Source organism: Cydia splendana, chromosome 6 (genome assembly GCF_910591565.1).
Source record: "Cydia splendana chromosome 6, ilCydSple1.2, whole genome shotgun sequence".
Classification (NCBI taxonomy): Eukaryota; Metazoa; Arthropoda; class Insecta; order Lepidoptera; family Tortricidae; genus Cydia; species Cydia splendana.
In genome coordinates, this window is record NC_085965.1 from 11,760,493 (window position 1) to 11,777,507 (window position 17,015).

Consider the following 17,015-nt stretch of genomic DNA (forward strand, 5'->3'; position numbering starts at 1 on the left):
CCATGTTGGTGGCAAACAAGCATACAAAGCTGTTAGTGCCGATGGTAAGTGGGACTTTAGACTAGATCTCTGCATCTCCAAGGGACTTACATTGCTGACGGGTTACAAATCTATACACTCTTATTAGGGTTCCATACCCGAAGGGTAAAAACGGGACCCTATTACTAAGACTCCTCTGTCCGTCTGTATGTCATCAGGTTGTATCTCATGAAACGTGATAGGTAGCTAGGCAGTTGAAATTTTCACAGATGATGTATTTCTGTTGCCGCTATAAGACCAAATACTAAAAAGTATGGAACCCTTCGTGCGCGAGTCCGACTCGCACTTAGCCGGTTTTCTTAGTATATGACATTTAAGGCTCCGTCACACAGGCGCGTTTTGCGGGCGGCGCATGAGCGGGGCGCGCCGCTTTTTCATATAAAACGCTCACGCCCCGCCTGGAAAACGCGCCTGTGTGACGGAACCTTTATTTCAGTTTACTCCACTGTCCATCTGTCTGTCTGTCACCAGGCTGTATCTTATGAACCGTGATAGCTAGACTGTTGAAATTTTCACAGATGATGTATTTCTGTTGCCGTATACTAAAAAGTACGGAACCCTCCTCGGTGGGCGAGTCCGACTCGCACTTATCCAGTTTTTGTTTATTTTTTTTTGTAATCGAATTTAATATTTAACGGACAGGCTTTAATATTAAAGAATGAAATCGTAGTCATAATTTCCATATGTACTTTTATTTTAGTGCCATGAAGGGTAGGTACAAAAGGGTTCCCTCTTTTGAGATTGGAAAGTGGGTTAGGTTATAAATGCGGCTTTTACAGAACCGATCTGCGATCAGAACAGTGGGTCAGGTTAGAGCTGTAATCCTTATAGAACCAAACTGCAACCAGAAGTGGGTTAGGTTAGGTTAGAACTGCGACCCTTACAGAACCGAACTGTTACCAGAAAAGTGGGTTAGGTTAGGTTTTTTAATTACATATTTGTTTTTAGATATATCGAAATAGTAAGTTCTTAGAGTTATAACTGTATGTTACGGATTTAAAGTTTTCTGAGATGAGATAGGTATGTAACCGCCATGATGAAGGTTTGAAGTCTAAAAGTAAATAATTACTCAATTCAAAATTAGTATCTATTATTATTATTTATTTTACCCGAGCGAAGCCGGGTTTTCATCTAGTTTAATTTAAATGTAAGAGAAGATAAGGGTCACTTTAACTTACCTACACTTTAATTCAGGGCATTCATTGAAAAAATATGAAGTTACCAAGGTTACCTGGTCACTTCAACCAAGCATCATATCATAATACTCTGTAGTCATCTATTGCATCTTAAGCATAAAACAGATTTGTTACAAAATGTGTAATTTAAGTTTCTAAACATAAGGAGTCTAATTAACTTACAATAAACATTTCTTGGGTAAACTAAATATTTTTAGTTTAGTTTAACAATAATTTGTCTAATTTAACCCTTGGTACCTATTTTATTTCATGGTGCTAAGAAATTCTATTCTTCTATTCAATTTATAATTTGTAGGGTTCTGTGGCAGGCATAAAATAGATTCTTTATGTAGTTTGGCCCAGGACTGACTGTCTAAAGACAGAGGGAATCATACTCTTTGTCTTATGCTAAAGCTATGAGTATAATTTTCTTGGATCTGACTAACTGGCTAGTTGTGTTTGCCCGGCTAAAGTTTAGGAAATATGTTTGAGAAATATAACACAATTATAATATTGTATAATAAAAATAAAAAATACTGTTAGGAAATTTTATTAAAATTGCACATTAGGCTATTCAAGACTTGTCATTTTGGAAATGTGAAAATACTTTTCTAAAATTATACCTACACTGGGTCTAGTGCTCCATATGAATGCTGACTACATTATTTTCTTTTATTGAACAAACAGGTATGTAAAGCGACTTAAAACTTCTTTTAAAAAAATACATAGGTACAGTCAGCAGCAAAAGTTACTAAGCGGGCCAGGTAGTCAAAATTACCTTGACACACTCTTATTCTCTTAATAATAAAGTCGTGTCAAGATCATTTTGAACACCTGGCCCGCTTAGTAACTTTTGCTGCTGACTGTACCTGTTTCAGCAAGTATAAACTAGGATTTCCCATAGGTATATATGTGCAGTAGCTGAGAGCATGAAACAAATTAGCCTAAATAATATATTTTCTTGATGACTAACATAAGGACAACTTATACAAGAATAATCTATTCCATCAATATTTAAGCTCTCAATATTTTTGTTACATTTTTAAATAATAAATTTATATTTCGTCTTGGTTGCGCTGTACACGTATATAAATCGCCGTAGGTAAGTATTGTCTGACTGAACTTCTGAAGAGAAACTACCTACTACGAATGCCTCATATTGAGCGAGATTTAATCCTGAAATAAACATATGTAAGGATTAGGTAATGTTGCGAAAGAACGGCGATATAATCAAAGTTCTTAATACTGTTTTAAAAGTTTACCTTTGTAAATTATGTAGTCGAATCAGTCGCTGAAAATAGTAAGATATGTGGGCCTATGGACAGTTTCCAGGACACAATGTGTGGTCTTATTGGATAGATTTAGGCATACGTTTTAATTTTATTTATGCCTTTTAACCCTAAAACAAAAAAAACTGCACATAATCTTAAAAGTTCCCAAGTTCTTCCCATGTTCTTCCAGTAGTTGTCATAACCTAAAATTTTAGTAATGTTTACTATCAACGAGTATGATTATACATTGCAGGCTTAGCTTTGCTTAAGGTAATGCACAATCTTATTAAATATCAGAAAATATCACAGGTCACAGCAGAAATATCTCTTGAAATGAAAACGATTCAGAATGTCAACAAACAAGTTGGCCACAGATAAAGCACAGACGACACGCGATTTTGGAATTATTCGAACACAGTGTTGCTAGCCCGCGATTTTTCAAATTTGCCGCCTTTTTCTACTGACAAGATTTGCTTGACGCAGTATATTTCACGGATTTTCCAATACGTTCTAATACAAGTAGGTAGATATATGTACGTGTATTAGAACGTATTGGAAAATCAGTGAAATAAAAAAGGACGACCTACAGTGAGTTACTAACAGAGAGACATACGTCGACTGTAATTTTTGGGAGAATAAAAATACCTACTCTGTTTTATTTGATAAATACTACATTTAAATGGTGCCATAATAAAAAATTATGCAACATAATCACCTCATCGCATAAGCTTTTCTCGTGATATTTTTAAACCTTAGCGTGTCCTCCATCAAATTGATCTGTCAGCGAGCGCACTCGAAGCCTCGATCGGATGGATAGCATTTGTCACTAGAACCGACAGCTCCAATTATTATCGTATCAGCGACCCCGTTTGTGTTTACTACCAAGTTTCCTGACAAAGGATTCAAAAGGCGGGCCTTAATAAACACACTTTATCCTTTTATCAATTCTAAAAGCGGAATTCTTTAAAGCTTTCCAAGAAACTTTAGGGTTATAGATTCCGAAAAAATGTTGGAGAATCGCAACTTCACAGTGGCCCCACTACGAGTAGATTTGAGCGAGTTTACATTTCACAGTGCTTACAAGAAAAGTACATTTTTAAAAACCTTACAGTGTCAATAAAACGGTTAGCAAGTTTTCTTTGTAATATTCAAAACGTTCACAAACAAGATGCCTCAAAATTTGAAATTGAAAGTCTCAGTGAGGAAGACAAAGAGCGTCCAGCCTCCGGCGGCGTCTCACAGAGATACCCCGGGGATACTTACAGTCGAGTAAACTTCTCACTCTATCCAGTTGTTATTACGAGCACAGGAGAGCATTCGTCTCCTATAACCCGTAAGTATACGAGTAAGAGACACAGAACAAAGGTTTTCCCTAATGTTAGCGACATGAATACCACATCAGTGGCAAACAAGCGAACAGAGAGCCTGATGGTAAGCTATCGCCGTAACGTCTGTAGCCTATGGACGCCTGTAACTCCAAGGGTGCTACATTCCGAAAACAAATAGAACATCAATACAAATACCGATAATGTGATTTCCGAGTTGTGACCGAAAATCAACAAAAATAAGAGGGCACAAAGTTTGACCAATAATGGAGACCTTTCTTACTTTTTATACCTACTCGTAAATTTAAAGCAAGAGCTTTGTCAGCATTGGGGGTCGACGAAAAAGGTTGGCAACCCATGGCATAAATAAAGCAATAAAGTTGGAGAACATAAGGTAGGTCTACATATAACTGGTACGCGGTTCGCCAGAGGCGACAAGCTCAGCGTTGTGAATTGAATAACGTAGATTTCCACTGTTTCCAGTAGGTTGTATTTACCGTCAAGCTCACATGATAGGTATATACTTAAGTAGGCAGTACCGTCTTTACCATGAGGGCACACGGGGCCCCCTTTGGAGCTCAGACGAAACCTGATGTTAATAGTGCATTACCATTCCCTGATCCATGGCGGGATCGACAATCCCACTATTTTGGGCCGTGTGGGTCTAGCAGTTCCCACGCCGAGCTTCCGTTTGGAAGCTGCGAGTACTGGCGGCGCGCGCCCCGCACGGCGTTGCCGGCGCCTCCTGGCGAGCCCTGAGACACGCACTGTGCATGCCGCAAACGCGCCCACCGCCCGAGCCATCTCTCTAATAAATAATATACTCACCCAGGTCCCGGATGCCGACTTATTCACTGACAGGTTGGGGAAATTTATCAAAGCCACCATGTCTGCTCTAAACCATACTGAACTTGATAGTTAATATTAAATTTTTACCTTTGTCTAAGGCTATGCCGCTATTTGTATTTGTTTTCCTATCTGCTCTATATTTCTATTTGTTTTGTTGTCACTGTATTTGAGTTTTACTTCTTTAAATTTATAATTAACTACTGTAAACTTATATGAGAGAAATAAATGGTATTGTATTGTATTGTATTGTATTGCATTGCATTGCATTGCATTGCATTGCATTGCATTGCATTGATTGATTTTTTTCCGCTACTGTATGGTGCCTTATTACGACAGCTTGTGCTATAATAAGCACATTACGTAACTAACGGCGGGATTCGGGAAATGAATTAGAGATTCATTAGATATGAAATAGTAAAGATATGTGACGTTCCACGGCAATACACTTGCGGCTTTGACGAGATACCCCCAATTTTAATAAAAGCATGTAACGACGAACTAACATCACCAATCACATTATTAATTAACCAGTCCTTCCATGAATGTTGTTTTCCCGACAAGTTAAAAATAGCAGCTATAAAACCAATTTTAAAAAAGGGCGGAATACAGCATAATCTTGCTGACTACAGACCAATCGCTCTCCTACCCACAATCTCAAAAATATTTGAAAGATGTATGGCAGACCGAATTTATAACTTTCTAGAAAAGTTCAACCTATTAGAAGAGAACCAATTTGCCTTCCGCCAAAGTCGATCATCCACCTTAGCAGTCTACACATTTATCCAAGGAATACTGGAACACCTTAAAACTAAAAACTACGCTATTGGTCTTATGTTGGACATGTCCAAGGCGTACGACAGGGTCTCTCACCCTATATTACTCACCAAACTGTATGAAATGGGAATTCGCGGCAATGCTCATAATTGGCTAAAATCATATCTTAACAATAGACAGCAGTTTGTACAAATAGACCACCACTGTAAAGACTCCGACAAACTAATAAAACCGCAATCTAACTGGCACACTATTAATAGCTCTATCCCCCAAGGTAGTGTATTAGGATGTTTGCTATTTCTAATTTATATTAACGATCTTCCTAAAATTACCAACCACAAATCTATCATATTTGCTGACGACGTTACCCTCCTGTTTAGACATGACAACGACTCCAATGACTACTCGCACATTAAAGAAACATTCACAAATATCTCTGACTGGTTACAGGAACACAATTTAGTAATAAATACAAACAAAACAAAGATAATACAATTCAGGCCCTACCAGAAAAAACCTACCGATTTAACACCGCTGTTGAAGGATCTAAAAATAAAAGAAGACACAGACTGCACTCTATTAGGGATAACTCTTGACACCCATATCAACTGGAAAAACCACATATCAAAATTAAAATCAAAACTATCTTCTTTCCTTTTTGCCCTGAGCATCCTAAAGGCAAACACACATATTGAGTGCGCCTTGTCCGCATATCACTCATACGCTCAAGCTTGGCTTCGTTACGGTATTATATTATGGGGCCATAGCAGTGACGTTCACGATCTCTTTATAGCCCAAAAAAAATGTGTCCGCATACTAATTAATATACAACAAATCGACAGTTGCAAGAAACATTTCACCAACCTCCAAATTCTGACTCTTCACTCTTTGTACATTCTAGAAATTTCAATTTTTGTCAGAAAGAATATAAAATTATTTGAATATTGTAAAAGCGCACGTAGAAATAATAAGCTCGTCCCTCCGGAACCAATTTTAGACATCTACAAAAAAGGCCCTTATTTCAGGGCCATCCACATCTACAATAAACTGCCTAATAATATCAGAAACATAGAAAATCTAAATTCATTCACATCAAAATTAAAATTATTATTAATAGAGAAGGCATACTATTCCGTCCAAGAGTTCATGGAAGATAGCTTCTTTTTGTAATTATGAGTACCAGGTACTAATACTAATCCCCTGTGTAAATAATAATATAGGTACAACTATTTAATTGTTAGTAGAAATAAGTTAAGAAAATGTTTTAATTAAATTTAAAATTAGGCTTAGTTCTAATGTTCATAAACTACCTAGAAGTAAGATTTATTTGCAATGCCCTAACAGACATAATAGACGGACTTTCCAACTTAGTCAAATTTTAATATGATAAATTGTGAAACGTATAATTACAAAACTAAGCTAATTTTTGATATTTTAAAAATAGAATAAAGACAGCTGGTTCTTATGCTACCTACGTAGTTACTTTCTGATGCACAATCTTGTCAAAAACTATTTTTAACAATTTTTTTTCGAACGGCTGTCGCACTATGACTTCGAGTTCAAAACACGAAATGACTTATTGAGGCGGATTGCTCTGAAGTTGGTGGTCACAGCGCCATCTGTTTTACAGAGACGGAACTAGCGCGAAAAACTGGTTAATCGACTGGACTCCAAAGTCGCATACGCCTTCAAATTCAAAAGTTATAACGTGTTGACGGACTTGCCTTGTAGACGGACTTACCCACAGTGACCTTATGTTTTGTTTTATGTTAATTGCTTCAAAAGTAGGTATGGTAGGTAGTACGACTTGCAAATAAAAAAGGAAAAAAATCTTACCTCGCTCCGCTTCGCTGTTAGGCTGTAGCTAACTACGACCCTTTGTGACCACGAAGAACCTGATGAAGTTGCACCGATTTCATATAGGTAATTCCCACTTTTTCAAGGCTCAAGTGCTCATCTCAGTGATGGCAATATTGGCAATATGTAGATACATCTGCCACGGCACATATATCAAACGCGAAGAATACGGACACTTCTTAACTCTTCTACCTACCTATATTCGTATTTTACTCAATAAAACATAGACCAAGTATGTTTAAATTAATTAAATAAATGAATAAACAGATTTTTGATAATTATGTAATGTATGACAGTCACAGCATTGACGTTTAGAAGCGGTAAATTCAAATGCGTGCAATTTTTCCATTCATTTATATAATAATAAATATGATTGAATTCAAATTAAAAAAAAATTCAAATCGCAGCGCCGGACTGTGCTCGTCGACGTCACCATCCCCCATGATGAGAATCTCGTGAAGGCCGAGAAGGACAAGTCCAGCAAGTACCTAGACTTAGCTCATGAGATTACCGCCATGTGGGATGTTGACTCGACGATCATTGTTCCGATAGTCGTGTCAGCGAACGGTCTCATAGCGAAGAGTCTCGACCAACACCTAGAGAGACTCTCGCTGGGTGGTTGGATCAAGGGTCAGATGCAGAAGGCGGTAATTTTGGACACGTCGCGTATAATACGTCGGTTCCTCACTCTGCGGCCCTGACCACCGGCAGCTTGGGCCCTGCCCCGCTGCCGGCGGCACCCTAGGTTAGGTTTTTTTATAATGTGTTTATATGTATTTTTTATTGTTTTGTAAGTGTTTGTATATTTTACTTTTATATTCATATTATAAAAATACCTAACTTAAGACGAAAAATAAATAAAGAGTATAACAATATGATAATAATACTTCACGATAAATTAAGCTATTCAAATATTAATGAACTAGAATTAAATTATTGTTTTGTGTCGCGTTTTAAAGCCATTGCAGACGAGCGTACAGGATCGTGACCTTGGTCTAGTCAAAATATCTCTTTTCTCGCTCTCACTTATAGCTGCGTCCTTAACGGACGTTCGGTGAACCACCTTCCACTCGATGGAACAGGCCCGCCTTATATAAATAGCACTATTATACAATTTGGTATTCAACCACTTTTTCATTCGTTCGTCTTTAAGGCCGTAACACACTATCGCACCGCACGCGACCTTGGAGCGTTTCTAGGAATAGCTAGTACTGGCGTCTCGGAGTAATTAACAATGGAGCCGCCATTAACAGGCGTTCCCCTCTGTCGAAAAAAGGCGGCCAATGGTCAACCACATGTCAACCATATGTATGGACTGACGTTTATCTGACATGACGTACCTATACATTTGATGTGCCCCTCCCCCGCAAAAAACGGCAGACTATTTTGTACCGAAAATTTTAGACATGGCGGCTCCATTGTTAATTACTCCGAGACTGGCGTGGGCTTCCACACTATCGCACCGAACCGTCAAAACGGTGCGATCCTGGCTTACAGACTGCCGCACACGTGCGCCAGTGTTGCCAAGTGTCCCATATTATCATGGTTTTCAACGAATTTTTGCAATGGAATCCTTTAATTAATATTGAATATAAATTAATGTGGTTCCGCTTTTTTAGAGGTAGATGAAGGGCGTGAGGTAATATAATGCACCTTTTTCCATGAAAATCTTAAAAAATCTGTGTTTTTTCAAAGCACTGCTTCCGCATTTTTGTTATTTCATCGACTGGCTACATTGCCGTCCACTATCATAATTTGAAAATGACAGCTGTCAATCGGTGCGATGGAGCTTAAGCCCCCCATTCACACTCCTACCTTGTAGTCCGCCTCGTAGTCCGCCTCGTTGGGTAGGATTGTGTATGGGGGTTGCGGACTACGAGCCGTCCTACAAACCCAAGTAGGATGCCACCTGGGTCCTACAAATCCTACAAGCCCCGCCCACCGCTGTAGTCCGCCGCGTAGGATTGTGTGTGGCTTGTCGTCCTACGTTGCGGACTACCGTGTTTGACGTATGACAACAGTGCGAGCCATTTTTTTGAAATTTATAAAGGAAATCGCTGTTTTTGGGACCAGAAATCACCCAATCACTCCAACAAACAATGGAGGAATAGGCATTGCAACAATTATTACCAATACTTAAGAAATATGACGCTCTCTTGCGAATTTTTAGCAGTTTCTTTTCCCACGCTCTTTTTTATTTATATCCAATAACAAGAAAATACATAGCAGAAGAGCTATTTTCTTTTTTTTTAATTGCACGTAACATTTTCAAGAGTAAGTAGACCGACACTTGTGAGAAACGAAGCAGTACTGGTGATGGACGGCAAAACAGTACCGTGTGTGAGCTATTTCTTGCTCCGTAGTCCTGCGAGGCGGACTACAACGTAGGATGGTGTGTGAGCTATAGCTTTCTAGGAGTGTGAATGTGGGGCTAGGGAAATTGGAAATTGGTGCAGAGCGCACCAGTATTATTATTCCACTGTCATAATTTGAAAATGACAGCTGTCAAACGGTGCGATGCAGCTTACACACTAGGGAAATTGGTGCGGAGCGCACCAGTATTATTATTACCTGTCAGTTGGTGCGACGTGCATGCCCACCGCACCGCTATTAATAATAATTATGTGCGATGGAAGCTTACACACTATCGATAAATGCGCCGCACCGCACCAAGGTCGCGGTTCGGTGCGATAGTCTGTTACTACTTTTTTATGCATCTCTAAAGCCCCCCATTCACACTCCTACCTTGTAGTCCGCCTCGCAGGACTACGGCGTAGGATATAGCTCACACACCCTCCTACATTGTAGTACGCCTTGCAGGACTACGGAGCAAGAAATAGCTCACACACGGTACAGTTTTGCAGTCCATCACCAGTACTGCTTCGTTTCTCACAAGTGTCGGTCTACTTACTCTTGAAAATGTTACGTGCAATTAAAAAAAAAAGAAAATAGCTCTTCTGCTATGTATTTTCTTGTTATTGGATAAAAATAAAAAAGAGTGTGGGAAAAGAAACTGCTAAAAATTCGCCAGAGAGCGTCATATTTCTTAACTATTGATAATAATTATTGCAATGCCTATTCCTCCATTGTTTGTTGGAGTGATTGGGTGATTTCTGGTCCCAAAAACAGCGATTTTCTTTATAAATTGCAAAAAATGGCGCACTGTTGTCATACGTCAAACACGGTAGTCCGCAACGTAGGACGACAACCCACACACAATCCTACGCGGCGGACTTGCGGCGGACTACAGCGGTGGGCGGGGCTTGCAGGATTTGTAGGACCCAAGAGGCATCCTACTTGGGTTTGTAGCACGGCACGTAGTCCGCGACCCCCATACACAATCCTACCCAACGAGGCGGACTACTAGGTAGGAGTGTGAATGGGGGGCTTAATAGTGGTAACAGACTATCGCACCGCACCAAGGTCATTGTGCGACGCACCCATAAGTAAGAGCGAGAAAGCGATATCTCTTTCTAAAAGTGGTAACACACTATCGCACCGCACCGCACCGCGACCTTGGTGCGTCGCAACCTGAGAGCGAGAAAGAGATATCTCTTTCTCCCTCTTACTTATGGGTGCGTCCCACAATTACCTTGGTGCGGTGCGGTAGTGTGTTAGCTACTTAACGCTTGAATTTTAAGCAAGAGCGATAGTCTATAGAAACAGACACAAACTATTAAAGAAGATACTACGTATGGGGCAGATAATAAAATTTCGATTCTCGCGTATATCTTTTGCGATACGTTGTCTCATTCTAACTTATCGCTCTATTTCACTAGTTTTTGCTGATAAATCGAAAAGGTCTGTGGAGCCCTTTACATTGACGGTCTATAGGGGACTTAAAACTTTATCTTGCCTGTGGTTTGCATTTGCCGGCTCATTATGTGTTCTGTGGTCCGTACCAGCTTCCGCCGCTTGTTCCCGACTCGATTGAGTTCGTAATCGTACTGTTGTTGTTATGCTAGATTGAATTACAAGAAAACAAAAGAAAATGTGGTGTTTAATATCTCAGATTGATTCTAGAGTGATATATATTGTAGTTGAAGGCAACAATGTAACAGTAGGCAGAACTTTGGATTCTCAATGTGGAAGTTTTGCAGTTATTGAAGACGCCTCGATAAGTAGAAAACATGCATGTCTCTCAATAGTTCAGGACAATTTATACTTACAAGACTTGGGTTCCCGGTACGGGACCTTCTTGAATCAAACCAGTGAAAGATTAGGAGTAACTTCCAAGGTGCAGATTAAGCACAACGATGTAGTAAGATTTGGAAAACTCAATAGTGTTTGGACAGTTCAGGAAATCAAACATGTGACGTGCACCTCAACTTTGAAGGGAGAGAATCTTCATAATTTAAGAATAGTGCTTGACAAAATAGGCGCTTCATTAAAGAGTGATTGGGATGACACATGTACATATCTAACTATGCCAGCTATAACATTAACAATTAAAGTTGTTCTAGCATTGGCACAGGGCTCCTATATAGTTACACCTCAATTTTGGAATGATGTCTTACATGCTGTTACAGTTAGCACAACATTGCCAAACCCAAAAAACTTCACCCCGCAAGTCATAGAGTCAACTATCAACAAAGAAGATGTTATGTTTCTTCCTGATGAAAGAAGGAGCAAATTATTCACTGGCAAAACATTCATTTTCTTTTCAAGAAGACAACTCGAAATGTATAAACAGGTTTTACTTAAGAGCTCTGCTACTCCCTTATTATTGAGTGAATCCAAGATGACCAAGTCTATGCTTGTCAGCCCTGATGTTGTTGTAATTCAATACAACATTGGTAACACCTCCCAAGAATCACAAGCACAAAGAAATATGTTAAATGATATCATTAACTATCTCAACAGCAAAGGTAAAAGGGCTGTTGCTGACGCAGAAATTGGCCTGGCCATATTGTATTGTTCGACCGAGAAATATTGCAATCCAGAGTTTAGCTTCACTTCTGAAGTCTTTAGGCAGCCAACAACTTCTAACAATAAAAAGATGGAAATTCTTGCACAAGACACACAGGAAACGCAAAGATTGCAGTGCAAGAAAGAAAATGTCATGATAAATGAAAGTTTAACACCAAAACACAGCAGTTTTAACACATCTACTGTGGTTAACACTGACAATGTTAGTGCCAAAAGAAAATTAACTGAAGATATCTCTGATAATGTAATGAATTTAAATAAAAAGGTGGCCACTACCCCTATGCACCAGTCAATGAATGCTGATGGTGCTAAAAGAAAGTTGACCGATGAGGAAGCACAAGGTAATCAGAATAAGAAAATGGCATTAGACACTAGTGAATCTAATGATGATGCCTTCAATTTTATCAATCCAACAACTAATTCGGAAAAGTCTACTAAGGAAACTGAGAAAAAACTTAATTTCTTCAAACCGGCCAGAAAAAATGTAGACACTGCTGAAAATGATGATGATTTATTCAACTTTGTTCAGGATACAACTAAAAGTTCTAATTCCAAGCAACTGTCTATAAAAAAAATGTTTGAAACAAGAACTCAAACCAGTAAAGAGACACCTCAAGGGAACTCTTCAACTGTACAAAACACCAATGCTCTAAAGAAAGAGGAATCTGATGAGGAAGAACTGCACAGTCGAATGAGTGACTTAGATCTAGGGTCCACTATAGTAAAGGTCAGACGGGACTTGATAGTCAAGAAAGAATTACTGAAAATTGAGGACTATACTGACCAAGGAAAGAATTTCAAAAAGTTCAAGAAAGTGTGGCCTATTAAAATGCAGGTTACAATCATACCTAAATCATCAATGAGCATTATTAAACCTGAAGGTTTTGATGTCAATGAAATAAGTAGTTTGACTACAAGTGATACTGAATGACCTCTTACATTGTTCTGCAATAAATACTGAAAGAACAATTCAATTTGTGATTTAAAGATTTAAGATAAGTATCTTCCAAGAATTTAGTATTAAGTTTTGTTACTGTACTAACTGTACTATTATGTTCAAAATTAAAAACCAATTAAAGATGAATGTTTTATTAATTTAAACAAGAACTAGTCTGAATCTTCTGCCGGTTCCTCTTTTTCTCCCTCCTCATCTTCCTCCATTTCTTCTACATCCTCTGCTTCTTCTTCTGTGTCACTGTAAATATAAACCCTTTGTTAGATAGGTACTAAAATAATTTAACCTAATCACCCAATGGAAAAGATTTCATTTAAGCTTTATATATTTTTATCACACAACTGCTTATTTTCTTTTGGCTGGATATATGGTTTTCCATCACATTGTGATCTTCATCATCATCATCATCATTTCAGCCTATATACGTCCCACTGCTGGGCACAGGCCTCCTCTCATACGCGAGAGGGCTTGGGCTAAAGTCCCCACGCTAGCCCAATGCGGATTGGAGACTTCACATACTCCTTTGAATTTCTTCGCAGATGTATGCAGGTTTCCTCACGATGTTTTCCTTCACCGAAAAGCTAGTGGTAAATATCAAATGATATTTCGTACATAAGTTCCGAAAAACTCATTGGTACGAGCCAGGATTTGAACCCGCGACCTCCGGATTGAAAGTCTGACGTCATATCCACTCGGCTACCAGCGCTCATTATTGTGATCTTACAAGTATAATAATTTAAAAGTCAAAAGTATTCTAATCAAACTAAAATCACTACAAGGCTCTCTTATCTCAGTATTTCAACCTACTACTTTGTAATTAATAACCTAGGTGCACTCATGCTAAGCCTTAGTAAAATAACCTTTTCACATCACCTATTCGAAAAAGGTCTTTTTCTTCCCCGCTAGGAGGGATCAAAGTGGCACTTTTCTTCACTGCTAGGAGGGATCAAAGTTGTACTTTTCTGTTCTAGGACACATTTTTTTTTTCATTTCTACATACAATTTTTTTTAGCTTAAATAGTGATACATGATAATTTCCTCATTTATTTATTTTTTTATTTTCCTCATAGTTGATGTGAAAAGCAGTATGTGTCACACGGTATCAAAATTATTTCGTCTTGGGCGTTAACACTTGAATCCCTCATTACGCTCAGGATTCTACTTTAGAACCCCTTGTAATTCAATGTACGCCCTTGACGGAAATATATTATTTTGATCCCTTGTAACACAAACTACTATTAATTTTTAATACTTATATCAGACAGTAATATACTATATTTTTTAATCAGGTATTAAATTCACATAGATTTAAAAATAAATAATATTTTGTGTAAATATTAGTAGGCAACATTACCTTGTATTTTTTTTGTTTATCTGTTCTCTTCTGACTTTAACTGTGCCGTCTGGAGCCACTCGCACAACACCATCATGAAGTGTTGTCAACTCATCTTCCAATATGGAGAAGTTTTTGGGCTTCTTCTGTTTCAGCTTTGGAGTATTCACTGCATTTGATGACCCTAGAAGAATAATCATTAATAATATAAATATTATAAGAATTATTTTCTTGTAACTAATCAATTATATTTTACTACAAAAAAAAAATATTCCTTTACCAAAGAAAGACGAAAGTTTGTAACTTCGGTTCATAACTAAGAAAATGTCGAGTTGCATGTCTTGCCCTACTGGGATTAAACAAACTTGACTGAAAATTTTCTTACTTTCTAAGTAGAACTTTCTTTTAATGGAATACCTCTCAAACCCTCAAAAAAGACAGAACATCTGATTATGGCTAAAACTTACAACTTAAAAGCCGATTGCAGATAAAAGGAAGAAAAAAAAAACTTTCTAGAACTAGAAAGTATTACTTACTCAGGGAAAGATAAAGTGGAAGAGACATTGATGTTGGCAATTTAATATTAATGGCTCTGATATTAGGTTCTCCTCCAGGGTATCTAACTTTCAACTGATCCACCAAGGACAATATATTTTCCTTTAAAGCTTTTTGCGACATTCCTGTATGGCCTATATTAACTACTGAGGTAGTCCCTTCAGGCAGCCGCAGCATTACAGTGCGCAGACCAACATCAATTTGTTTCTTGAGATCTCGCTTCTCATTTATTCTCACAGGAATCAACATGTTGTGTTTCTTGAAAAACATTTTCCCGAGCATATGAGAGACATGACTTTGAACTCTTGTGTCCACCATAATGAAGTCATGCTGGGTCATCAATCTTCTTTTGAGTTCAAACTGGTCATATTCCACTTTTAGTTGTCTCACAGGCAGCACTGTTTTAACCTGGAAATGATATTGTTTACCGTGGGTTACATAGTATAACATAATTCCCATTTTGGCTAGTTCTTGAAAAAAGTAAAGTCAGTGTGAGTGTGTGAAGAATGTTTCAAGAAAGATGAGGTTTCTTTTATTTCATGGGGTGAAGAAGAAAATAAACAGAGACAATAAAGAATATTTACTTACTTACTTTAAAATACTTTTTCCAAAACTTTTCACCTTGGGTATATATATGGTTATTTGAAAGAGACTACTTCTTAGTTACATTACACATACACAATGGACTACAGTTTAAACTCTTAAACTTGGTTATTTATCATTATACAATAGTTATTAGTAAGACTAACTTTATTAGAAGTGAAGACTTCTACATTGATTGGTTTCTCAAAATGTCACATTAATTACCCCCCCCTACTTAGCCCCATTCCCATGGGCGCTTTTACAACGCGCGTTAAAAAACGTTTGAATGACACAGATGGAAACATGTTTATTTATTCACACGACAGCGGTGGCGCTTTTTATCAGGCATTGTTGGAGTTGGGGAGGGGGGGGGGGGGGGGGGTAATTAATGTGACATTTTGAGAAACCAATCAATGTAGAAGTCTTCACTTCTAATAAATAATCATAAAAATCTACAATAAATAAATTATCAAATAATTTTGGCCACATACTTGTGTAATTCCAGCTTGCCTTAGGATCTCTTCCCAGTGATCAACTGTAGGTTCATGGTCTATCTTCCTGCCTTTCTTGAGGTCTGGTGTGATCAAACAAACTTCTCCCGTTGAAGCTGCAGTACTGTGTGGGAGTACCCTAGAAAAGGAAGATTATTAAAAACTTGCCTTAGAATATGTTAAGGAATAAATGTGCAGTTTGCAGACAGAAAGTACCACTTGGTATGGACCACACAACTTGGTACCTATAGTATCTGTGGCCAGAAAATGTATAATATGTTTTCATTCACATCATCAATTAGAATTTCCTGGCCAGAAAGACGCACAACAGTCTCTTCACACTCAAAATGTACAACAATGCACACTTTAAAAAATCTTACTACCAAAGTGAATATCAAATGCTGAAATAATAATAACTTACAGTTTTATATTCGCAGAAGTGTTCTGGATCTTCATGCAATGTATTTCCGCAAAAATTACAGTCTCATCTTCCAGCAGAGTATTTTTATTCTTGTGGTTCTCAGATAATTGCTGAAGAGCAGAGAGGCACTTGACCACAAGCTCTTCTGTAATATATTTTGAAGGCATGACATATTTGCTTTTCTTACTACTTTTTACTGCTTCTGATGCTTTGACTGGAGTTACTGCTTTTACAATATCCTTAACATTTTCTTTCAATATTTTCTTGGCCGGTTTCTTAACTACTTCTGTGGCCTTTTTCTTTTCTATTTTGGTAGGTTTTTGTATCTTATCTCGCTTAGCTTTTTTCACAGAAGTTTGCTTTATCGACACCATTTTAATTAAATTTATAACAGTTCAACTCAAAATAGGATAAAATTAAAGGTTATTTGAACAACCGCGTGCTAATGTTTACTCGGTT

At 37.9% G+C, this 17,015-nt stretch overlaps 2 protein-coding genes across 3 annotated transcripts in view; one reads left to right on the forward strand and one right to left on the reverse strand.

The window, feature by feature from the left end:
* Positions 1 to 13,185, forward strand: part of LOC134791428 (nibrin) — a 40,456-nt gene extending 27,271 nt beyond the window's left edge. Inside the window, exon 2 of the mRNA XM_063762448.1 lies at positions 11,269 to 13,185. Coding sequence (XP_063618518.1) covers positions 11,282 to 13,150 — 1,869 coding nt within the window. The 5' untranslated portion in view covers positions 11,269 to 11,281 and the 3' untranslated portion in view covers positions 13,151 to 13,185. The remainder of the gene's footprint in view (positions 1 to 11,268) is intronic.
* A 107-nt stretch (positions 13,186 to 13,292) lies between these two features.
* Positions 13,293 to 17,015, reverse strand: LOC134791435 (ribosomal L1 domain-containing protein CG13096-like). Of its 2 annotated transcripts, none has more exons than XM_063762456.1 (5): positions 16,557 to 17,015; positions 16,136 to 16,274; positions 15,044 to 15,470; positions 14,529 to 14,691; positions 13,293 to 13,414 (listed from the first exon to the last, which is right to left on the reverse strand). In XM_063762456.1, exons 1-5 carry the CDS (start codon positions 16,928 to 16,930, stop codon positions 13,327 to 13,329), a joined length of 1,191 nt encoding a protein of 396 aa, XP_063618526.1. In that variant the 5' UTR covers positions 16,931 to 17,015; the 3' UTR covers positions 13,293 to 13,326. The 2 variants fall into 2 exon arrangements, with proteins under 2 accessions (XP_063618526.1, XP_063618527.1); XM_063762457.1 differs by having other exon boundaries at positions 13,365 to 13,403; positions 14,524 to 14,691.